General features: G+C 36.9%; 1 protein-coding gene across 1 annotated transcript in view; it reads right to left on the bottom strand.

Annotated features, from left to right (window-relative positions):
- Nucleotides 1-23,337, bottom strand: part of LOC150090942 (putative sodium-dependent multivitamin transporter) — a 230,824-nt gene extending 207,487 nt beyond the window's left edge. Inside the window, exons 1-3 of the mRNA XM_090373547.1 lie at nucleotides 23,241-23,337; nucleotides 17,145-17,494; nucleotides 3,763-3,828 (exon numbers count right to left, since the gene is read on the bottom strand). Of these exons, the coding sequence (XP_090229673.1) occupies nucleotides 3,763-3,828; nucleotides 17,145-17,486 (408 nt within the window). The 5' untranslated portion in view covers nucleotides 17,487-17,494; nucleotides 23,241-23,337. The remainder of the gene's footprint in view (nucleotides 1-3,762; nucleotides 3,829-17,144; nucleotides 17,495-23,240) is intronic.
- Between the last annotated feature and the right edge of the window lie 2,886 nt (nucleotides 23,338-26,223).

The raw sequence follows: 26,223 nt of genomic DNA on the forward strand, positions 1-26,223 counted from the left end.
CCCTGTTGTTTTCTCTATTTATTAATGATGGTATATCAGGCTTAATGTCCAGGTCTGCAGATGACACGAAGTTGGTAGGGTTGTTAATGACACTAAGCTGCTGCAACAAGATCTAGAAAAGTTGAACAAATGGGCTGAGAGGTGGCAAATGAAGTTTAACATTATCAAATGTAAAGTGCTGCATATGGGAAGCAGTAACCGCAGAGTAACGTATCAGCTCTGTGGTGCTGCACTGACAGTGGTAGAGAATGAAAAGGACCTGGCGGTAATTGTGCAGGCAAACATGACACCTATGTAGCTAGATGGGCAGGAGCAGCAGTGCGTAGCACACACTTCTTGATTAGACCGTGGTTCGAGCCCGTGACCACCAAATATGGAGGATGCGGAAAGGTCAGGGAATGACCACCACATATCTCCCAATATGGCCTTAGTTGCTAATGCTCCTAAATACTAAAATAACAGCAGGCAGATATGAAGTTTTCTGTGCAGTGCAGATGGTCTGCAAGAGTAGCTCATGGTGTCTTGTCAATGATAGACAATTTTTCAAGCAGGGATAAGGAGGTGATTATCCCCTTGTATAAGGCAATGGTCAAGCCACACCTTGAGTACTGTATACAGGTCTGGAGGCCTCATTTCAAGAAGGATGTAGAGCTGCTGGAACGAGTACAGAGAAGAGCAACAAGATTAGTGAATGGAACAAAAGCTTAAGTTTCGCAAATTACAGTGTCTGGAGACTAGGCACCTGCGAGGTGATCTGATTGAGGTGTATAAAGCCTTGAATGGTTTGAGCATGCTCAATGCTGATGGGATTCTTCCTCTTGCTCAGAATAATCGCCTGAGAGGGTATAAATCCAAACTGAGGAAAAACAGTTGTAGGATAGATGTGCCGAAGTTTGCCTTTAGCCAGCGAGTGGTTGATTGTTGGTACAAAACTTCCATCTGTCTTTGTAGAAGTTGATAGCTTAAACAGATTCAAGGCAGAACTTAAACATTTGGAGCAAGTGGATGGGTGAAATAACGGGTTTTTTTTTTTTTTGGCTGATGCTATATAATCTTGCATCATGTGCCTTTGCTAATGCTAATCTGCATGAACAGTAAGCAAGGAGAAATAAGCCTCTCTGTCACTAAATCCAACTTCAGTAAATGCAATGGAATTTTTGGGTAAACAAAACCATTCAACTTAGATAGCATCGTAATGGTGTTGTTCTTAAGTGATCCTCTATAGCTATTACACACAGGGATCTCGTCAACATCAACACTTGGAAATGCAGTGCATATCAATGGTGTATCTTTAGCTGCTGGTTTCTTTTGTCGTTTTTGAACCATAGACGATCGCAAATATAGCATACAGAACAGAAATCATTTTTCATAAACCTTGATGCATGTTCTGATGTAAATAGTAGTCAGCATAAGAAAAAGAAGCTGGATCATTTAAGCTCATCTGCTCTGCAATTAGAGAAATTGTGTCATTGTACATAATTAATACTCACTTCGGATATATCATTGTTAGATGGAGCGGCATTGCTGAGTGAAGGCACTGCTAAATCCAACACTTAATTTTCTGTTTGTCTTTTACACAATCTCTATAGTCATTGTCATTCTCGTGCACTCATTTCTACCCCAGTCTTTGTTTTCTTAGGTTGGCTTGCTCGATACTCTCGACAACGCTCTGCATTTGACTTCAGCATCGTTGAACACTCAGCTATAGCAGTGTGGCATTCAGTCTCTTTCACTAATCAGAAAATTATTGATGTGAAAACATCCAGTGGCATATCCAGGTATCATCATAAGGAGGGGCATGCCGACCAGATGAGTTGGGGGGGGGGCATGGTGACAAGGCTTTTGAGTTTTTTTCGTAGAACACCTGTGTTTTTTGTTTTAGTTTCAAATTTTGGTTAAGGGGGGCATATGCATTCTCTGCCCACCCCTGAAAACATCTAAACACCTAACAGTGAAATGTAACAAAAACGTTGTTAAAATGGAATGTAACAAAAATTATGGAAAGTTACAATTCCATTGCAACTTTCCGTAATTTTACTTTTTCATCAATTGATAATATTTATCAAGTTATTTTTTATAATTGCCATTTAAATAAATAAGTTGCATGATTATGGCTGGAAATGTAAATTCAATTTCATTTCCAGTCATTTTAAAAGTATGCAAGGGTAGAAACCTTTTCAAGAGCACAGGCCACATTAAAGTTTCTTACTTACTGGCTTAATTAAGTTTATAAGTTATCCATTCCAGTGGCAGATATTAACTATTTACAATTTTCCATTTTGTTCAGTCTACTTTTGCCAAAATGCCTCTTTAATCTATTCAGCTTCATGCCATCTACAATCAAAAAGAATTAAATAACAATAAACAACATTATATAGGCATTTCCCACTTAATGCTCTTAAACTGGACCAAGAAAACAGAACATAAAAACCATAAAAAAAAGTGAATGCTCCTTAAGTAAGGGAGATTTATCTATAGGATATATTGCAAATAATTTTAACTGGTTGGCATAGCCAGTGTTTCTGTCTGATTAAGGTACCATTTCTCTTTATAACAATATTAAAAATTGTTTTATTGCATAATAAATTACATTCAAGATTTTTACTCAGTACATATAGTAGAATCAATGACCAATCAAATATGTAAGAAATATACTTAATACTAAATAACCTGCAAGTTGAGAACCTAATCCTTTTTTCTGTAATGCCCTTAATATCACTATTTGCAGTTCACTGACATCAAGAGCATAACTATCTTCCTTAAAATACAGAAATATTGATTAAGGAATTATGGGAATGTACAATCTGAGTACTGCTTACAGTTTCTGAAAGTCCTTTGTTCTATCCTGATATTTACACTGCCTCCTAAAATTCACAGCCCTCATTTGCAAAACTAGTATAACACCACTGTTTTTCCTTTATTTAAACACTGTGGTAGCTAAGACCATGAGGCATCAGTATATGTTAATTACAAATATTATATACATATTCTATGGTATTGGGGGGAGGGACTATGCAGCCCTCCCACAAGAACATCTATTCAGCCACAGTCTGAAAAAAATGCCACAAAAGTTACTTGTGTCCAAATGGGAATCAAGTCCAGGCACAGTGGCAAAATATTAGCATTAGCATTAGTACAGGCATTTGATGCAAGAAAGCAAGTTTATGCAGCATCAGCCAAAAAAAAAATAAAGTAAAATAAATAAATAAAAAATAACCACTTCACCCCTCTGTTCGTTTGAAATACCTGTCCAGCTGAGCCTTAAACTTATTTAGGCTATCAACTTCCACGACAAGGGATGGAAGTCTGTTCCACCTACCAACCACCTGCTGGCTAAAGGCAAATTTCCGCACATCTATCCTACATCTGTCTTTCCTCAATTTGAATTTATGTCCTCTCAGGTGATTATTCTGAGCAAGAGGAAGAATCCCATCGGCATTGAGCATGCTCAAGCCATTCAAGGCTTTGTACACCTCTATCAGATCACCTCGCTGGTGCCTAGTCTCCAGACACTGTAATTCTTATAACTAATTAGTATCTTATAACTAATGACATTATCTGGCAGTGGAAAATGAAACTATATCATTTTGTATATTGGTCAATTATTATCAAATGCATACACTCAGGAACATGAATCCAAAATTTGAGCACAATCATACCAGCAGTAGTGAAGACAATAAATGCTTGAACAACAAACTTTATGCTCATCCTGTATATTACTTGCTATTTATTACTATGTTTTAGTAAGATTTGTTTACTTACCATCTGAATTATAAATAAAAGAGAAGCAACCAGTCTTGTGACTTTTCCAAATCGGCACTCTAAATACTGAAAAATCAAAAAGAATTAAATAATAAACAACATTATATAGGTATTCCTCCTTAATGCTCTTAATTGGACAGTAAAAACAGAGAACTAAGTGAATCCTCCTTAAGTAATTATTAAGGAGATTTATCTTTAGGATATATTGCAAATAATTTTAACTGATTGGCATGGCCAGTGTTTCTGCCTGATTAAGATACCATTTCTCTATATAACAATAGTAAATGTTTTATTGCATAATAAATTACATTTTGTGTTTTTAGTTTATCAAAATTATTAAATTGTTCCATACGATTATTGCACAATATAGTATATGTTCAAGAAACTTATCTTAAATTATGGAACCTTGTATGCACTATTTTATTATTTGCAATACTGTTAATTGTAAGATTACTCAAAACCACTTGATCTCATTGAAGCAATCTATATATAAAAGAATATTTTGCTTTTTCACATACCAACTTTTTTCTTTCTGCAAGGTGGGGCTAACTGCTATTGCATCATACTACAACAAAGTGACTGACAGATCTGTCTCAAAGACACTTTTACAAACTCTTAATATTTTTACAGTCTTTAAATTATTCTATATATATAAAAAAATATTTATAGTGCTTTTAATTTTTAGTTTAGTGTTTTTAATTTTTTGAATTATACATGTCTCAAGGCAACAATCCAATTTTTTCAAAAGTTTCTTCAGCTATTAGCAATGTTGTTAATAATGTCAGTAATAGATAAGAGAATGATTGTATCAGAAAGGTGTACGAGAAGAAAAGAAAAGAACATTAATATGAAGCAGCACTTAAAAATCCTGATATCGAAGAAAAAAAAAAGCAATTATTGAAAATAATAAGTTAAAGGCTTGAAAATTAAGAAAGGAAAGATACGAAAAATGAAAGACTACTTTAATATCACAAGACTATGTGTAGTGAAAATAAGGAAGAAATGTTCGGGTTGTGAACACATCAAAGGTGACAGAGCTGGATTGAAAGTATATTCCATGTGGATTCATATGTATTCAAGCGAAGGGGAATATAACTTTATGTTTCAATGAACACAGTTTCCTGTGAAACTGGCTTTTAGTATGACAATAAACAAAAGTCAAGGTCAAAACATTATCTAAGGTTCGTGTTGACTTAACATCACCACGTTTTTCGCATGAACAATTGAAGGCAGCTAAAAATCTTTGTATTAATGGCAAACAAATCAAAAATGCTGAAGAATGGGGTGCGAGGGGTTCCCCCACTAAAAAAAAATTAAAATATAAAAACGTATAATTCAGGTTCGTGTGACACAAGGCAGAAGGGAGCAAAGCAAGCGATCCTCTGGCTTGTTTTTAAAAAATAAATAATAAAAAAAGAAGTTGAAATTACCCACAAAATCAATCACTCAGACACAAAATGCACATAAACAATATGTAAACCAGAAGTGACACAGCATTACTGAGTGGTGCTACAGAGCAGTGTGCAACTAAAAGCAACTCTGTCAAGAAATGACAGTTGCTAAAAAGAAATTTTATGAACCCTTCAATAAAATTCAGTTTATTATAACTCCTGAGTAGGTGCTCCCTTTCTCATACCACCAGGTGGAAGGTGTGTGAAATGTATATTTTTGCAACATGCAAGAAATGGCGCAGCAATTACTTTGACATATTTTACACCTATAGCAGTAAATGATTATAGTACAGTGGATTCTGGTTATTTGGGCCACCGGTTAATCGGGGCAAATCTTAAAAAACAGTACCCAATCGAGAAAATAGCCAGGATTTACTTCGCTTAATTGGGATAACATGCTGTTTAATCGGGGCAGGAGACTGCAGCACTGCAGATTACCCTACAATTGTCTCCGACCATACCAAATGGTTCAGTCAGATTTCTGGAGGTCACAACCTTAAAATAAAAACAATTAGCAGTCATCTGTTTATTGGGCTTTTCTGTTAGTGCAATCTATCATAAATGGATAGTAAACTCGATCTTATTGAATTTGCGATAATACCAATAGCTGGAATTCTGTGGTTTATGATGAAATGTGTTTACACTTCCATGAAATCTTCAATCATATAAAAAAAAATTTTCAGAATCTTTTCTTCATTCTTAAAGCTTCATATCTTGTTACTCCATTCTCACTTCCACGTATCATGTTACTTGCAATTTGTGTGTGCCATGTTCTTTGTTATTGATTGCTTATCTTTTTACTGTTTTAAATTTTAACCCTCACTGACAAATGTTAGCGAACAGAAATGTCAACTAGTTAGTATGTACAATATTACAGTACGTATTATTTATTCCGATTATCACGTATATTCTTCCAATTTTCACTTAATTTTTTAATTGGTAATGTAATAAAGGGTAAATTTGTGCTTAATATATCTTTATTTTTATAGCCTGTGGATAATATTCCTCCTATTTTCGCTAATTAGAATCGCTGTAGAATTAAAATTCAATTCACAAACGTGATCACAATGACTGGTGCTTACTACACATCGTATAGTGAACTGTACTTTACTATGGTGAGTCCATCGTAACATTATTTGATTGTACAGTGAACCAACTGTAAAGCAGGCGGTGCATTGTATTTTTACATGAAGCTTTGGATAATTGGGGCAGCCGCTTAATCAGGCCAAAATGCACTAGACCCGACGTGTCCCAAATAACCGGAATCTATTTTACAGCTGTGGACACAGGACATTTGTGCCAGTACAAACAGTTACAGAAAATTAAACACAGAATTGTAAATTACCCATGGACACAAAGAATAATTTTGGGGCCAATAACAGACACGTTAAAAATTTTCAGTTTATGAAGTGGAAATGCTTTGTAGCATTTCTGGTATAGTTTGGAATTCAACTGTTTTCTCCTTAATTACAGTATAGGTTAAAAGTACACACACACACTGTGAACTGACCATCACTTATACAAGGGGGTAATCACCTCCCTCATCCATGATAGTAAAATTTCTGTATATCATTGAAAACACCCCATTAGCTGCTCTGACAGCCTGTCTACACTGCTCAGAAAACTTCATATCCGACTGCACAAATATCCCCATGTTCTTTTCATTATCCATTACCCTGTGTGTAGTACCACATAGTTGGTAGGATATTCTGCATTCACTGCTACCCATATGCATTACTTCACAATTCACAATGTTAAACTTCAGTTGTCACCTCTCAGCCCATCTGCTCAACTTTTCTAGATTCTGTTGCAGTAGCATGCTGTCATTACCTTCATTAATAACCCTGCCAAACTTCGTATCATCTGCAAACTTGGACAGTAAGCCTGACATGCCTTCATTGATATCATTGATAAATATAGAAAACAACGATGGGCCCAACACTGAACCATGGGGGATTCCACTAATAACATTTGTACACAAAGTGCAGTGTTCATTGATTACCACTCTGTCTTCTCTCACTCAACCATTCCTTTATCTATAGCAGCAACTTGCCCTTAATGCCATACTGCTCCAATTTGTACAGTAGTCTTTCATGAGCAACAGTATCAAACCTTTCCTGAAATTCAAGTATATGATAACAAAATTATTTTTTGCATACAGTTCCTTTGTGACCACACGGTAGTATCCAATCAAATTGGTCAGACAACACTTAACAAATCCATGCTGTGTCTGAACTATAACTGCAGTCTTGTCTAGACTATGCTTCTGCAATGCTTCTTTAACCACCGACTCCATAATTTTCTACAGAAAATAAGTTAAACTAACAGATCTCAGGTCTGTAATTACTCATATCACCCTTTGAAACCCTTTTGTTAATAGGGGATACATTTGCACATCTCCAGTCAATGGGGACCTCCCCTGAATCAAAGGATGCTGTCATAATTATGGCTAAGAGTTTGCTTACTTCTTTTGATGCCGCCTCTAATACAACTGGATAGATCCCACCACCCCAGGTGCCTTTCTTACATTTAACTTCAACAATTTCTCTTCCACTTTATTCTCAGTTATTACAAAATCCTTTAGCTCCCTGTCAGAGTTTGATAAACTTTTGGCATTCCCTTGCCTAAATAACTCCTCATGTGTGAATGTAGATACAAAATACTCATTCAGTTTGTCAGCTACCTGAGCAGGATTATCAAGAGCCGAACCATCGTTATCAAGTGGACCAATCTGATTCATCCTCTTCCTTCCAGAGTTTACATAAGTAAAGAAGTCTTTGTGTAATTTGCCAAAGATTTCTCGTAATCTACCTTCGCTTGCCTAACCTCCTTTGTGACTTGATTACAGACTAGCTCATATCTCCCATATGCTTCTGTGTCACCTGATACTTTACAGGCATGATTGCATCCCATGCATTTTTCTTCTCTGCCTATTTCTGAAGGCCATTACAGGTAATCTCTTTGTTTATATAAAAATTGTCTTTAATTTTTTTGAGTACATGCTGCCATCATTTTTCTGTGTTTCCAACTAATAACGTATTAGAAAATAAATGCTCAAAGGCATAATTCCTTATGGGTTTAAGTAATTAACTATATAATATCGGTGGTGTAAATACACCATAGTTAACCCATAAATTTGAACTACGTATATAGCACAATAGGCATCGTTTTAATTGTATCTCATATTGTGGTTGCCTTCACAATGAGATAGCTGCTATTACATTACTTCAAATAAATAACACTTCTCTAGTAGAGAAGACTACTGTTATTTATTTTCAGTGGATATTACTACCCAGACAATCATTTTGAAGCTAGTGGGCTTCATCATCAGTGGGCGGCCAGGACCCTGGTAATGCAACGTGCCATTATTTCCACAATATTAGAGATGCCAAAGGGTGTTGTTAATAATGTATTAGAAAATAAATGCTCAAAAGGCATAATTCCTTATGGGTTTAAGTAATTAACTATATTATATTGGTGTAAATACACCATAGTTAACCCATAAATTTGAACTACGTATGTAGCGTAATAGGCATCGTTTTAATTGTATCTCATATTGTGGTTGCTTCGCGAGATAGCTGCTATTACATTACTTCAAATAAATAACGCTTCTCTAGTAGAGAAGACTACTGTTATTTATTTACAGCGGATATCACCACCCAGACGATCGTTTCGAAGCTAGTGGGCGGGCAGGTACCTTGGTAATACAACGTGCCAACATCACAGTTATGCTGGGCGCATTGTTGCTTTGTGTATTTATTAATGACATCAATAAAAGTATATCAGGCTTAATGTCCAAGTTTGCAGATGATACAAAGGTTGAGGATCTAGAAAAGTTAGGTAGATGGGCTGAGAAGTGGTAATGGAAGTTTAATATTGACAAATGCAAAGTACTGCATATGGGTAGCAGTAATCCTAAGTTTATTACCACACAGTTGGCTTTGCATTTGTCAATATTAAACTTCCATTACCACTTCTCAGCCCATCTACCTAACTTTTCTAGATTAAACCTTTGTATAAGGCAATGGTCAGGCCAGACCTTGAGTACTGCATACAGGTCTGGAGGCCTCATTTTAGGAAGGATGAAGAGTTGCTAGAATGAGTACGTAGATTGGTGAAAGGAACAAAAGGGTTCCCTTATCAGGAGAAGTTTAAATCTGCAAGTTGCAGCATCTGGAGACTAGGCACCTACATGGTGATCTGATTGAGATGCCTTGAATGGTTTGAGAAGGTTCAATGCTAATGGGATACTTCCACTTGCTGAGATTAAGAACCTGTGTGAGCATAGATTCAAATTGAGGAAAGACAGTTGTAGAATAGATGTGTGGAAGTTTGCCTTCAACCAGCAGGTAGTTGATTGATGGAACAGACTTCCATCTGTTGTTGTGGAAGTTGATAGTTTAAATAAATTTAAGGCTGAACTAGACAAAAATTTGGAGTGACTGGATGGGTGAAATGGGAAGGTTTTTTTTTTTTTTTTTTGGCTGATGCTCTATAAGCATGTTGCATCATATGCCTCAACTAATGCTAAATGGCAGTTGAGGTTTAATATTGACAAATGCAAGGCACTGCACATGGGTAGCAGTAACCCCAGAGTAACTTATCAACTGTGTGATACTACACTGAGGGAAGTGGACAATCAAAAAGACCTGTGTGGGGATAACTGTGCAGTCAGACATGAAATTCTCTGAGCAATGCAGACATGCTGCTGGGGTAGCTCATGGGGTTTTGTCAATGATATACAGAAACTTTGCTAGCAGGGATAGGGAGGTGATTATCCCTTTGTATAAGGCTGTGGTTAGGCCACATGTTGGGTACTGTATACAGGTCTGAAGGCATCACTCTAGGAAGTGTTTTTTTTTTAGGAGCATTAGCAACTAAGGCCATATTGCTCCGGGATATGTGGTGGTCATTCCCTGACCTTTCCGCATCCTCCGTATTTGATGGTGACGGGCTCGAACCCCGGTCTAATCAAGAAGCATGTGCTACGCACTGCTGCTCCTTCCCACCTAGCTACGGAGGCGCCTCTAGGAAGTGATGTAGATCTACTAGAATGGGTGCAGAGAAGGACAAGCAGATTGGTGAAGGGAACAAAAGGGTGCTCTCACCTGGAAAGGCTTCAGTTCTGAAAATTGCAGCATCTCTAGAGCAGGCATCTGCAGGCAGATCGAATGAGGTGTTTAAAGCCTTGAATGGATTGAGTAAGCTGAATGTTAATGGTAATCTTCCACTTGCTGAGATTACACACACAAGGGGACATAAATTCAAGTTGTGGAAGGATGGTTGCAGGATAGATAAGTGGAAGTTTGCCTTCAGCCAGCAGGTGATTGTTGAAACAAACTTCCATCTGTTGTTGAGGAAATGGATTGGTTGAATAAATTCAAGGGAGCACTAGACAAATTCTTGGAAGTGGATAGGTGAACTGTGCTTTTTTTTTTTGACTGATGCTATACAAGCTTGGTTTCTTGCATCATTTGCCATTACTACTACTAATTTCAGTAAAGGGTCTTACAACAGTCTACATTGCCTATATCAAGTGGGAAGACAGTGTGTGGAGAGTGAACACAATAGAATTATTGAATAACTTGATAGCTGTTATTATAAAAGCCACATATGCATATACAGGAAGTTCCCGCTTTATGAGTTGCCAGGTTTAAGAGTTCTTTTTTTTCCTCAAGTATCAACAAAATTGAAAATATAAACATTAATTGCAATAAATAAATGCTAAACATTCATAAATACAGGAAACCCTTGATTAGTGCGGTTAATGAATCCTTGAAATATACCGCACATATTAAAACCGCACTAATCAAACTTAAGAAACAATGGGAATAATTATAATGAATCCTTGAAAATTATAAAAACATATTTTTTTACTCAATACGTACCTATAATGCACTGCATAGTTCTTAAATTATTAAGGAATAAATTTAAACAAAGATAGTATGATTTAAATTTTATTTTTTGCAAAAAAACGTATCTAACTTCGATTGAACAGTGGTAGCTTTCTTCCTTTCCTCCATGATTTTGCGATAACAATCAATTTGCTTATCTAATCCTCGACGAACGTTCATGCTTCTCTCTGCATCTGGATCAATCTCTAGTATGAGTTCTTTTGCTTTTTCAAGTGTATTAAATAGTTCTTCAAGTTTTTTGAATGAAATTTCTTTGGGAGCAAATTGCTTTTCTTCTGCTTCATTTTCGTCTTCTTCTTCGTATGCACGTTGATGCTCAATTTCAAGAAGATCGTCGTTACTTAAATCTTTTGAATGCGATTCCAATAATTCTCTAACGTTTTCTGAATCTACTTCCTCAAAGCCGAGGTCTTTTCCAATTGTAGTAATTTCATCAATAACTTTGTTGACAGGATTAATGAAACCGCAAAGATCACTTGCGCATTCAGGCAAAAGATTCTGCCAGACTGCTCTCATGCAGCTGTTCGTCATTTCTTCCCACGATTTGTGTATGTTCTCAACTGCTTCTTTAATATCGTGTTTTTTCCAAAATTCATCGAGAGTGATTGCGTCATCTCCAGTTGTAGCTTGAATTGCCTGAGCAAAAGTTCGTCTCAAATAATATGCTTTGAATGTAGAAATAACTCCTTGGTCCACTGGCTGGAGTAAAGAAGTCGTATTTGGTGGTAGAAATATAACCTTCACATTGTTATTTAAATCAGTGAGTGAGGTAGGATGCCCAGGGGCATTATCTAAAATTAAAAGAACTTTGAAATCTAAATTATTTGCCTTGCAGTATTTTTCGACTGCAGGACAAAAATGCATAGTGAACCATTCTTCAAACAACTGCTTTGTCACCCAAGCCCTTTTATTTGATTTCCAAATTACTGGAAGGGATTGCTTGTTACAGCCTTTTAACGCTCTTGGGTTCATTGTACGATAAATTAGCATCGGTTTCAGTTTGCAATCTCCTTCAGCGTTACCTCCAAGTAGAAGTGTTAATCTATCTTTGGATGCTTTATGACCTGGTGCGGTTGCTTCTTTTCTTGCCAAAAATGTTCTTGTTGGCATTTTTTTCCATAAAAGGCCAGTTTCGTCGACATTGAAAATCTGACGATAATCATACCCATTTTCTTCAATTATTTTCTTCAGTTCAATGGGATATTTGGCTGCTGCATCTTTATCGGCACTGGCTGCTTCACCTGTTAATTTAATATTTTTTATGCCAGATCGAGTTTTGAAATTTTCTAGCCAGCCTTTACTAGCCGAGAATGTTGAAGTATTCCCTTGATATTTGTTTTCTTTTAATGAAGAAAAAAGGCTCAAAGCTTTAATCTTGATGTTATTTCCATCAATAGGAATGCGTTTCTGATTACAATCTTCTAACCAAATAAAAAGCAAATCTTCCATTTCAATCATTAATGGACTTCTATTCCTAGTGCATTGCATATTTAAAGATGCAGATGCCATTTTGCCTTTTTCCCGATACTCATCTGCTTTGTTCAAAACGGCGCGTATGGTTGACTCACCAAAGCCTAGTGCCCTACCTATGTTTGCTTTGCTTTCGCCATTATCAAATCTCTTAATGATGTCAAGTTTAGTATCCAAAGTGATGAATTTTCGTTTATTACCCTTTTTCCTATCCATAGCTATGAAAGGTAATTTAAAAAAAAATTTGTTTTGGTAGGATGAGCGATAAGCCTACCGCACTTCTACACTCGTCGAGGATTGCTGAGGAACTGCCCAGCGACTAGTGAGAACTTTACGGAGCACTTTCCCACAGCTTTCATACAAGTTGAAATTAGCGCCAGATCCTCGCTAAACGCTACACAGGAATCACTAAAATTGAAAAAATTGTGAAAAATCAGAGCAAAAATAATACAGAATCAAACATACATCATGTACTACTTAAACTACATTAATTGTACATTTAGCATGATGTAATATCTGTGTTAACGTTAAAATTATACAATAATATGAGTTACCAGAGCAAATTTCAATTTCAGAGTGGTATGGGGTGCTGCTGTCGAGCGTTCCGGAGTCGATTCCCATGCATTTAAGTTGGAAGACCCTGGTGAGTGCGTGTCACGTATTTGCCGCTTCAGGCGCCGTTGTGAGTTGCCAAGCACCACAAGAAAAAAACAGCGCACTAATCAAATTTGATAACGCATATATTAAGGGGATAGTATCAAAAAAATTTTGCGCACTAATTAAAACCGCATTGTTCAAAACCGCATTAATCAAGGGTTTCCTGTACAGCATTTCAAACCACTCACGTAGCTATACAATAGAGTACTACTGTGCGTGCGTTTGTTTACATAGATCCAACTCTTAAAGAATTTTGGAAAGAATTCCATATTTTAGGTGTAATAAAAATAACAAAATGAGCATGGGACAAAATTACAGAGAAGAACATGGTTTGGAATAAACTCTGTCAGTTTATTGATAATTTTGAAAGATTTCAAGAACCAGCAGAGATCATACAAAATGAAACAGAAGCAGTCGTAAATGTTGTTAACCAATTGCAGCTTGAAGTTTCTACAACTGACATCATTGATCTGTTTCAAGTACATAACGGGGAGCTCACAAATGAAGACCTTATTGAAATGGCAAAATGTGAAGAAGCTGAGAAAGAAGGTTAATTAGCTGAAACTCCTACTTGTTCTTTCACTCTCGAGGGGCTTGATGAAGCTTTTTAACACAGAAAAAGCAACTGAGATTTCTGAGTCACAAGATTCAAATTTTGAACTCACTAGAAAAGTTGCTACAGATTTAAAAAATGCTTTTGCATGCTATCGTAAAATTTATAAAGAAAAGAGAAGACTGTCTTGGAAACATACTTGAAGATCGACTCTTGAAGACTTCTGAGCAGTTGAGGTTTAGTTGAGCAAAAAGATGATTCCCTGTGCTTTTAACACGCCAATAAGTGCCGAGCCAACAATGAGTGATGAACCATTAATGAGTATGCATTTAGTAGATGATGAAGAACAAACATTCTTTAAAATTTGTATGGCATAAATAATTTCTTTATTATTATAATTTGCTTGATTTTAAAAGATATGTTTTCATTTCTCTGGATAAAAAGATAATTTTTTAGGCATAAACTATTGTTTTGTTTACCTTTACTTAACACTACTATGGTCAAATTTCATTGTTAAGAATATAACCCCAGTTAACATTACATCTATGGGAAAAAAAAAAAATTCCCGCTTTATGAGTTTTTGCTTTACAAGCGCAAGCTAGGAATGAATTAATTTGTAAAGATGGGAACTACCTGTACACTATTAAGAAAATGTGACATGAGGAGGACGGTAAGATGGGGAAAGAAAAACCATAGTATGCAACAATTGCAATGAAAAGGTCTGCTGAAGCAAATAACAGTACCCCCAAAATAGTTATGCTGGCAAAGACTGGCAAAAGTTATCACAAAGCCTTTGTGATAACTTTCAGTTATCACAAAGGCTTTGTGATAACTGAAAGGATAAGAAATCAAAATCTGCAGATCATGCACAATTGGAAGAGAGGCTAATAACTAGCAACAAGTAATCGCACTTCAGAAAAATGTGGAAAGCTTTCACAGATGGTGAGATAAGTTGCAACTGTTTCAGTTTTGCAACATTTACGATACAGGTACACAAAGTTCTCTGGGCAATGCAGACAGGTGGCAAGGTGTTTTTCCTTCTGCTTGGAAATTTGCTCATATCCAGCCAGTTCCTAAAAAGGGTGACAAATCCCTCCCATCCAATTATCGTCCCGCAATTACTTCTACTCTTTCTAAAATAATGGAGAAATCAATTAACCGCCAACTCTTAAACTACCTAGAAACCTTCTGTCTGATCAACGATCGCCAGTATGGATTCCGTCAGTGTCGATCCACTGGTGATATTCTGGCTTATGTTACCCATTTATGGACTAATTCAATGGAAAGGTTCAGTGAAACACAAGTAGTTGCTCTTGACATCTCAAAGGCTTTTGATCGTGTTTGGCATAAAGGTCTTCTAAACAAGCTTCCATCTTATGGTTTGCCAACTGTTTTTAGTAATTGGTTATCCAGTTTTCTCTCTGATCACTCACTGAGGGTGATGGTAGATGACTCTCTGTCTTCTAACTTCTCCACTAATGCCGGTGTCCCCCAAGGTTCAGTTCTTTCCCCCACTCTTTTCCTCTTGTATATTAATGACCTTCTTCCATTGACTGGAAATCCTATCCATAGTTTTGCCGATGATAGCACATTGCATTCAAGTTTCCATTTTGAGAAACCTTGTCCTGCTCAATCAGCTTCAACTTCTCAAAAATCTGCTACCAATTCCTTAAATGCCAATCTTCAGGTAATTCTCCAGTGGGGCAAAGACAACTTAGTTGATTTCAACCCTTCTAAAACTCAGTATTGTCTTATATCTCGCAAAAAGGATTCTTCTGCTCCTATGCTTATCTTTAGCGACACTCCGATTTCTAGGCAAAATGATATATCTCTTTTGGATATTACCCTGACTTCTAATCTGTCTTGGCACAAGCACATTACAAATATTGTTTCCTCTGCATCTAAAAAACTTGGTTTTCTCTTTCGCTCTCTGCGTTACTTTTCTTCCAAACAGCTGCTCACTCTGTATAAGTCGCAAATCCGCCCTGCCATGGAATATTGTTCCCACATCTGGGGTGGTGCCCCCAAAACCTCTCTCAGGCTTCTTGATTCTTTTCAAAAGAGGGCAATTAGGTTAATTAATGAATCATCTCTAACAGAGTCTCTCCACTCACTTTCTCATAGACTTACTGTTTCTGCTGCATGCCTCTTCTACAGATACTTCCATGGGCACTGTTCTTCTGAATTGGCTTCTATAATTCCTGCTCTCTCTTTCAAAACAGTCCAAACACGTGCCGCCACCAGCCAACATCCATTTACTGTCCAACTTCAAACCCACAGAACAAACTTTTCATCTTCCTCATTTATTCATTCAACTGCTATTTTCTGGAACAACCTTCCTTCATACGTATTTCCTGAAAATTACAATCTACAGAAGTTCAAGTGCAATGTCAACAAATATCTTCTTTCGTCTTCTCAACCTCCAACCCAAGCACGGTACTAAGTACTATAGATTCTAATACCTCTCGTGTTTGGGGTTTACATAAAAAAAAAAAAAAAAAAAAAAAGTGGGTCCACAGTCTCCTGTTCATGATTTATGGAACAAGTGCAGAATATGATATAATTCTATTATATAATGCAACTGTGAGACTGCACTTGGAACTACGGCTGGTGTATGGAGGCCACACACAAAAAAAGATGAGCTTCATGAAATAGTCCAAAGACAGGAAATGTGTTTGGTAAGAAACAGAACTTGGTACTGTTGATGAATTATGACTGAAATTTATTAGATTTCTTTCAGTAGAGAAAGTATAATGAATGAAGGAGGCATTTTTATCTATTAACAATGCTTGAACCAGGGGGCATAAAATTGAAACTAAGGGAAAATAGGCATGCAGTGTGTTTTAGAAAGTTTTGTTTAGCCAACATTTTGCACTGTGGTTTACTATATATATATATATTTTTTTTTTTTTTTTGTTTTTTTTTTTTTTTTTTTTTTGACTGATACAACAAAAGCCTAGCTTCTTTTTTACTGTGAGTCAATATTAATACTAATAATTCTGTCATATTAAAATTAACAAATATTAAATTATAATTATATTATGATATTAATTAACAGTTTATTAAATCAATTAACAGTTTATTAAATAATAATTTAAAAACATTAATGAAAATAAAAAGGTACATTTCTGATATCGGCCACAGACACCAAAAAACCAAATTATGCTGCTGCTCCACACACTATATTTAGTATCATCAGTTATAAATGCAAAAAATTAGAAAGCATATATTGTATTAGCCTATGCTTAAACCTCATGGTACACCCTATATATTTCTTCTTACTATCATGTTAGTAGTAGTTATATATTGCTAAAATATGGCCACAACGCTTCTTACCTGAAAGGCGCTAGCAGCTTTAATGCGGAAGAAAACAGGCAAGAATATAAATGCTGAAATTGGTGTTCCAATTATATATGCAACATTAATAACTGTAAACTGAGTTCCATAAATATAGTTTTCTCCTGAAACTCCCAACAGTGTAATAGCAGACATGAAACTAGCCATGAGTGAAAAGGCAACAGGTAGAACAGACATGCTCTTGTCTGCCAAGAGATATTCTTCTGTTGTCTTCTGTCGACCACCTGTAAAGCGGTAATAAACACCAATAGCAGCAGAAATAGCTAATGTCACACCAAACACTACATAATCAGCTGTTCCAAATGTTCTTGCAGTCTCCATGATTGCTGCTGTAAATAATAAGAGTACAGCAATTATGAAAAGAAACAGATACATCTAATCAACAGACACATGTATTCAAAAATATGCATTTATTTTTTACATAACAATCTTTAGTACAGCAAGAACTCAAGAAGTATACCAGCTCACAAAGTTTACCCAACTTTCAAAATAAAATACTTACATGAATACACATTTACAATTGTGCTAAAGGTTGTTCAATGACCCTAATTATGCTATGCAAATAACTTTCTAAATGGTTCTGTTTATATTAATTTTGTGGTGTTCTTTTGTGAAATTCAGTAGGCTGATTCTGAATATGACCTTAGTTTTTCCATGGGAATTAATGGTTCACACAGAAATGAAAGAAAAGTAGGTATGCAATAATACTGTATCAGATTTATTACCACTGTTTAACTTCTGTACAGAACAGATATTCAGCCTTTGCTATAAGTACATAAGCTAAAAATCAAATTAAAAAGTAGAAAGTCTTCTTGGGTTAATCAACAAATTTCCTTAAAAATGTATATTTGGACATTGTTGTCATTTGTGGTTAGTGTAATCCTGAATAGTGTGGTTAGTGTAATCCTGAATCAAGAAACAGACAAAAATGCCTATTACAGCTTCATTCCACTATCCTTATTATCTCTTCTCCATTGATTGGATGTCCTGGTGCTATCTCTCCCCATGCTCTCCACTAACACTGCCCAGATTTAGCCCGAAGAAATCCAATTGAGAGCGCAAGTAATGAAGATTCTGCATCAAATTTTTCTGTAATTTTCAACCAACTTGTAAACTAGTTCTTTGTAATTTTTACTTTCATTGTTACCAAGAAAGCCATTCACTAGAATGGTGAAACAAATTGCCTCACATTCTGCTTAACATCAGTCACTTTGCCTTCCTGTTCTTCTGAAGCCCAGCATATATTTTACTGGTATACAAATAAACATGCCACCTTTCACTTTTGCATCAGATAATTTTGGAAACAGATGGGATATGTTTGAAGGAGTCACCTTTACAATCCAGTGGTGCTTTGATCAAACAAATTTGTCTGATCAGTTCCAGCTTGATAATTGAGTGGTGAAAAAAAATACTTTCTTTCTTGGAACTACGATTATTATTCACTATATTGTTTATGCCAGACTACAACTTAATTCTGGTATCTCTTCTCTTGTAGTGCTGATCTAATCCCTTACTCTGCCAGAGATATAAAAAGAGAGGAAACTTAGCAAAACCACTTTTCAAACCCAGAAGGAGCTCCAGCATCTTAGTGTCCACATAGACATCCCATTCATACTAGTAATACCTGATCTCCTATAACATATTTTACACCATCAAATACAGACATTGTAGGTATAGCAGCAACATAGTGTCACTCAGACATAAATGATGATGAATTTGAATATGGGGAATACAATGTACACAAGGACAGACAGGCCACAAGAGGTGGAGGGGTTATGCTCTTAGTTAAGAATAATATTAAATCTCAGGCAGTGCATCCAGTTGACTTGAGTGAAAAGTGCAATGTTGAGTCAGTTTGGTGTGATATAAGCACCTGAGAAAAAAAAATTGAGCAGGAGTGTGTTATAGGCCTAATCACTGTGAGGACTATACCAAACAGTTATACAGAGAAGATTTTAACTTTCCAAATGTTAACTGGAATTCGTGGGTTGGTCACTCACACACTAGCAAGACTTTTGCAAATTTCTTGGATGACCGTTTTCTACAGCAGCATGTTAGAGAGGCAACAAGAGAAAGCAGTACTCTCGATCTGGTTATCAGTGAACTAGTGATCCTTCATGCATTAAGAATCTGCAGGTAAAAGACACACTGGGTGGCAGAGATCAGTGTACGTGAGTAATTACGGACCTGTTAGGAATTTAATTTAAGACATAACTACTGTAAAGGGTAAAAAGAAAGGCTTTTGCTTTCGTAAGTGTAACTACAGTGGTCTCAGCCAGTCTTTAAATTCTGTGTAGTGCAACCAACTAACGATGTTACCAACAGCAAATTCTAAATAGGAATTATTCAATGAAGTAATCAAATAAGCTACTAGGCTTTTCATACCAACAAAGAAATACTGTTCTAGGCTTAGACCTAAATGTAACTCCTGAGACATAGCAGAGAAGAAAAGTACATGGGATACATATATATGTATCCCATGGGATACATATATACATGGGAAGCCTATGGTTGATAAAAATTAGTCTGTAATCAAGTCACAAAGGCAGATCTGCCTTAGTTAGGCAAACTAAGGCAGACTATGAGAAGTCTCTAGCAAAGAAAAACAGCAAAGACTTTATTTTTATATTAATAGTAGAAGGAAGGATTTGAACCACACTGGGACATGGTGTCTATGGGTTAACTGTTGAGGACCCTGCTCATGTTGCAGACAAAATGAATAGGTATTTCGCATCTACATTCACAGATGAGGAATTCTTTAGGGAATTGGATGCCAGAAGTTTATCGAACACTAATGAGGAGCTAAATGACTGTGATAACTGAAAGAAAAGTGGAAGAGAAATTGTTGAAGATAAACATATAAATGGCACCTGGAGTAGATAGAATCTATCCAATTATATTAAAAGAGGCAGCAAAGGAGGTAAGCAAACCCTTAACCATAATAATGATAGCATCCTTTCATTCATGGAAGGTCCTGATGTACTGGATGTGTGCAAATATATTCTCCAATTCATAAAGGGGAATCAAAAGGTGATGAGTAATTACAGACCTGTTAGCTTAATGTGTGTTCTGAGAAAAATGATAGAATCACTGGTTAAAGAAGTAATGTAGAACCATCTAGAGAGACATGCAATTATACTGCAATCACAGCATGGATTTGTTAAGGGGTAGTCTTGTATAACCAATTTGAAAACTTAATATTATGCAGTGACCAAAGAATTGGATGGAAAAAATAAATTTTCACATTATATATTCTTGAATTTCAAAAAGACTTTTGATACTGTTTCACACATAAAGAATTCTGTACAAATTGGTGGATTGTGACATTAAGGGCAAATTACTGCTATGGATAAAGGGATGGTTAAGTGGAAGAAGACAATAATAATCAATGAGCACTGCTCTTCGTGGACTAATGCTATTATTGGAGTTTTGCAGGATTCATGTTGGACCACTGTTGTTTCCAGTGTTTATAAATGATATTGATGAAGGTATATCAGGCTTAATCTCTACGTCTGTGGATGATACAAAGGTTGGCAGAGCGATTAATGACAGTCATCAAGGTGAACTACTGCAACAAGATCTAGGAAAATTGGGTCAATGGGCTGAGAAATAGCTGAAGTTTAACATTGAAAATGCAAGGTACTGCATATGGGTAGCAGTAACTCCAGAGTAACTTATCAACTGTGTGGTACAACACTCAGGGTAGTGGTGAATGAAAAAGACATGGGGGTAATTGTGCAGTCAGACATGATGTTCTGTGAGCAGTGGAGATGTGTTGCAAGGACAGCTGACAGTGTTTTGTCAATAATATACAGAAACTTTGCTAGCAGGGATATGGAAGTGATTACCCCTTTGTGTAAGGCCATGGTTAGGCCACATCTTGAATACTGTATGCAGGTCTGGAAGCCTCACTTTAGGAAGGATGTAGAACTGCAGGAATGGGTGCAGAGAAGGGTAACCAGACTGATAAAGGGAACAAAAGGGTGCTCTTACCTAGAAAGGCTTCAGTTCTGCAAATTGCAGCATCTTGAGACTAGGCACCAGTGGGAAGTTCTGACTGAGGTGTTTAAGGACTTAAATGGATTACGTAAGCTGAATGTTTATGATATTCTTCCACTTGCTGAGACTACACATGACAGGCATAAATTCAAGTTGAGGAAGGATGGTTGTAGGATAAATGTGCAGAAGGTTGCCTTCAGTCACAGCCGATGGTTAATCATTGTAACAGGCTTCTATCTATTGTTTGTGGAAGTAGACAGGTTGAATAAATTCAAGGAAGAACTATAAAAATTTTTTAAGGGTACAGATAGATGAACTGTATAGGTGTTTTTTAATTTATTTTTTAATTTTTTTTTGGCTGATGATATATGAGCTTGCTTTCTTGCATCATTTGCCATTACTACTATTAAGATGTTCCTCGCTATAACGTATTCCATTTTTACAGAATGGCACTTCAGTGTTAAAGCATGGCTGGTTGCAAGCACATATGATTCCTTACATCTTAGTTAGATTGCATTTGATATCCTATAAAATCTCCAAACCAATGTTCATTAAACTTCTGAAAGAAAGAAACATGCAAAAAATCTAAAATCTCTCAATATATTTTAATAGAAGGGAACAATTCAACTTCTGGCCACAATGAAATTCTAGGTCAGTGGTATTACACCATTTAACCCCAGGGGCTCACATCTGGTGAGTCAGGGCTTGGCACACCCAGTGTCCTGAGCTGGATATCATCATCCTTCTCTTTCTTGGTTCCCTTCTACTTTCTTTCTCTCTCTCTCTCTCTCTCAGGGTAACTCAGAAATTTTTTTTGGCTGGTGCAGCATAAGCCTCAGGCTTCATTGCACTATATGTCTAGTAATAATAATAATTTTTGTTGATGTATCCCTTACAATTTTCTTAAAGAACATAACGTTTCATTCTTATTATATTTTTTAACTATGAAATTTATGTCCTCTAAACACATTTGTATCATTACCCCAGGGGCTCACATCTGGTGAGTATGAGCATGGCAAACCCAGGGTCTTGAGCTGGATATCATCATTCTTCTTTTTCTTGGTGATTCCTTTCTACTTCTGACTGACTCTCTCTCTCTCTCTCTCTCTCTCTCTGGGTAACTCTATTTTTTTTTTTTTTTTGTCTGGTGCATCATAAGCCTCAGGTTTCCTTGCACCATATGGCTAATAATAATAATAATTAACCCGAAAAAAAAAATTACTATATATAGATAGACACATATAAAACGTTAAAAAACTTTTGAGAAGGCCGGTTTCGTATCCCACTGTACTTCCAGAGATGGTTTCAGTATGTGTCCTAGTAACACCAGTTGAATACCAGTGCTCTAGAAAGCAGGTCGACGATCGCGTAACACTGTACCTGGGAATACCACTTAAATCGCGATTCATCTATTTCCGCATGGATGTTACTTATTCATATTGTAAAAAAAAAAAAAAAAATCGTCTAAAATATCGGTCCAAACAAGAAAAGAGGAGGCATTTCTACTGCGTCCCTGAACCTCACATCCTCGTTCGTTCGGTGCCGGCTCCAGATACGTAGGCCGCATGGATGTTACTTATTCATATTGTAAAAAAAAAAAAAAAAAAAAAAATCGTCTAAAATATCGGTCCAAACAAGAAAAGAGGAGGTATTTCTACTGCGTCCCTGAACCTCACATCCTCGTTCGTTCGGTGCCGGCTCCAGATACGTAGGCGGGACCGAACCTTCGACCCCCCCCCCCCAATGAAAAAAAGTAATGTGGATTTTTTTTTTTTTTTTTTTTTACCTCTACATGATGATTAAAGCTCAATAATTCACTGTAACACTGCTTTAACAGATCCTTTCTTCAGAAAATCAGGGGACCGTCACTAACTTCGTCCATATACATACACAAGAAAGAAGAGGGCTATACATACAGGTACGTCCTTATATACATATTAATTCTCAGCTGCGCTACAAACGCTAGTATAGGAAAGAATATTTCTACGAGTAATAGCTCTCGAAAAATATTATAATTTCTTTCATTATTTAATTAAATTAAGGCTAATACACTGACTATATAATTTCTGAACTTACCTACGTAGTATTTAACGTAAAGGAGCGAGAAGTATACTGCCGCAATCAAATATTTTTAAACTCCCTTCCCCGAATATAAGTACATGTAGAGAGAAAACATCACAAGAGCGTCACGTTGGAAACGGACGATACCACTCCACTGCAGTTACGAGACAAGTTGGTTTAAACTTTATAGCTTAGTTCATAGCTTCCTCTCTCTCTCTCTCACTCTGTCTCCGGAGCGATGTCAGTGATAAAAAAATAAAATAAAAAAAAAAAAAACACATAATAAGAAGAATAAAATAAAGTAAAAAAGATGTATAATAAATAAATAAGTCATTTGTAGAAGATGAATATATGCACAGCAATGAAGTATTATTAATTAACTACAGCAAAAACGAATGCAAGTAGCCGACCGGGCTAGCCGAGTGGGTAAAGTACCTGCCCGGCAACCCAAAGGTCGCGGGTTCGATTCCCGCCTCGGGCTTGGATCAAAGTACTGCAAAAACCTTGGGAGGTGCAATATGGCCACAGCAGCCGATGCGCCAACAACTACCAAATCAAAAAAAAAAAAAAAAAAAAGAATGCAAGTTTAAATTGCGCCGACTAGTGTTTTTTTTTTTTTTTGTTGTTGTTGTTTTTTTAAGTGGGGAGGAGGAGGAACATCTGCATCATACTGTTTCTGTCTGTTATGTCTTTAAAGGTGTTTGTGCCTGAAATTCAGTATAGGGTTCACCAATGAAAGAGGGCAAGACGGCGGTGATTGTCAGGTGAAGGCACTCCCACTCAGTGTTGTGATTGGGTGATTATTGTAGAGGCGGTTTCTTTCTGATTATTTTGCTTCGTCGGGGAGGGGGGGGGGGTGCTTAGCTGTTATTGAATTGGAAAATGAGTTCTCGAACTAAAAACAGCGGCAAGTGTGGGGGGATGGGCATATCAACCTAGGAGGACAGTGGGTGGAGTCACAACTTGTCAATCACTGCTTTCCCACTGTTTTGTAGCCGCTGTGTTGTACGGGGACCCTAATCTGGAGTTTTACCGTGTTTGTTACCGAATTGCATTTCGTGCATACCTAAAAAGGCTGAATTACTCACGGGAGAAGCCCTACTACCTCTGCCCGAGACAGCTAAGTACTGTAACGAAGGATGTCTCCAGTCTCCAAGAGGATTCGAACTCAGAATTTTTCAAACAAGTGGCAAACCCACCAAATTGTCTTGAAAGAACAGATGCTAGCAGCTCTAATATCTCACACTACCATTGCTCATTGTTCAAATCTAATATAGAACAGACTTGAACACGAAGTACGCCATCCAACAAACATGAAGCTCATTAATAACAAAATACTACCCTGGTTGCTATAAAAGGAGTAGTAAAAGGATTTCAGGAAGCTTTTGACACTGTTGCGCATGGAAGACTATTGTACAAATTGGAGCAGAATGGTATTAAGGGTAAGTTGCTACAATGGATAAAAGGATGCTTAAGTGGGAGAAGACAGAGGGTGGTAATCAATGGGTGATGCTCTTCGTGGACTAATGTTATTAGTGGAGTCCCGCAGAGTTTGGTGTCGGGCCCAATGATGTTTTGTTTATTTATCAGTGATATTGATGAAGGTATGTCAGGCTTAGTGTCGAAGTTTGCAGGTGATACAAAGGATGGCAGGGTCGTTAATGACAGTAATGGCAGTGTGTTACTGCAACAGGTTCTAGAAAATTTGGGCAGATGGGCTGGGAAGTGGCAACTGAAGTTTAACTTTGAAAATGTACTGCATATGGATAGAAGTAACCCCAGAGGAATGTATCAACTGTGTAAGTTTTCTGAGCAATGCAGGCAGGCTGCCAGGGCAGGTCATGGGGTTTTGTCAATCATATATAGGAATTTTGCTAGTAGGGAAAAGGAGGTGATTGTCCCTCTGTATAAGGCAATGGTCAGGCCACGCCTTGAGTACTGCGTACAGTTCTGGAGGCCTCATTTTAGGAAGGATGTAGATTTACTTGCGCGTGTACAGAGAAGGGCAACAAGATTGGTGAGGGGAATGAAGGGATCCCCTTACCAAGAGAGGCTTAAGTTCTGCAAATTGCAGCGGCTAGAGACTAGGCACCTGCGAGGTGATCTGATTGAGGTGTATTAGGCCTTGAATGGGTTGAGCACGCTGAATACTGATGGGATTCTTCCACTTGCTCACATTACGAACCTAAGGGGGCATAAATTCAAATTGAGGAAAGACAGTTACAGAATAGATGTGCGAAAATTTGCATGTAGCCAGCGGGTGGTTAATTGCTGGAACAAACTTCTATCTGTTGTTGTGGAAGTTGATAGCTTAAATAAATTCAAGGAGGAACTCGACTTTTAGAGGGAATGGTTGTGCGAATTTCTTTCTTTTTTTTTTGGGGTGATACTACATAAGCTCATACGCTTGCTTTCTTGCATCACATGCCTCTATTACTATTACTACTATTACTATTGACTAACTTATCAAGGTTTCTAGCTAAATAGACTTTGTGTATGTCTAGAGATCATCATCATCATCATCATCAGCCATTTTCAATCCACTGCAGGATGAAGGCCTCTCCAGCAACTTTCCAGTTCCTTCTGTTTTGAGCACTGGCCATCCATTTACTACTCAAAAACTCATGAATTTCATCTATCCATCTCCGCCTTTGTCTTCCAGGTTTTCTTCTAGCTCCTCTTGGGTACCATTCTGTTATTTTCTTAGTCCATCTGTCATCATGTCTTCGAGCTATGTGTCCTGCCCAAGACCATTTTAGTTCTTTAGTTTTGATAAGAATGTCCTTTACTTGAGTTTGCTGCCTAATCCATGTGTTTCTCTTCTTATCTAACAGTCTGATTCCCAATATAATTCGTTCCATTCTTCGCTGTGTAGTTCTTAGCTTCTCTTCCATTCTTTTGGTGAGTGCCCAAGTTTCACTTCCATAAGTCATGGTGGGCAATATACATTGATTCATTATTTTACGTTTCAGACAAACTGGGATATTGTTCTTCAGTA

This window comes from Mastigoproctus giganteus, chromosome 1, assembly GCF_048544385.1.
Source record: "Mastigoproctus giganteus isolate SK-2022 chromosome 1, ASM4854438v1, whole genome shotgun sequence".
Classification (NCBI taxonomy): Eukaryota; Metazoa; Arthropoda; class Arachnida; order Uropygi; family Thelyphonidae; genus Mastigoproctus; species Mastigoproctus giganteus.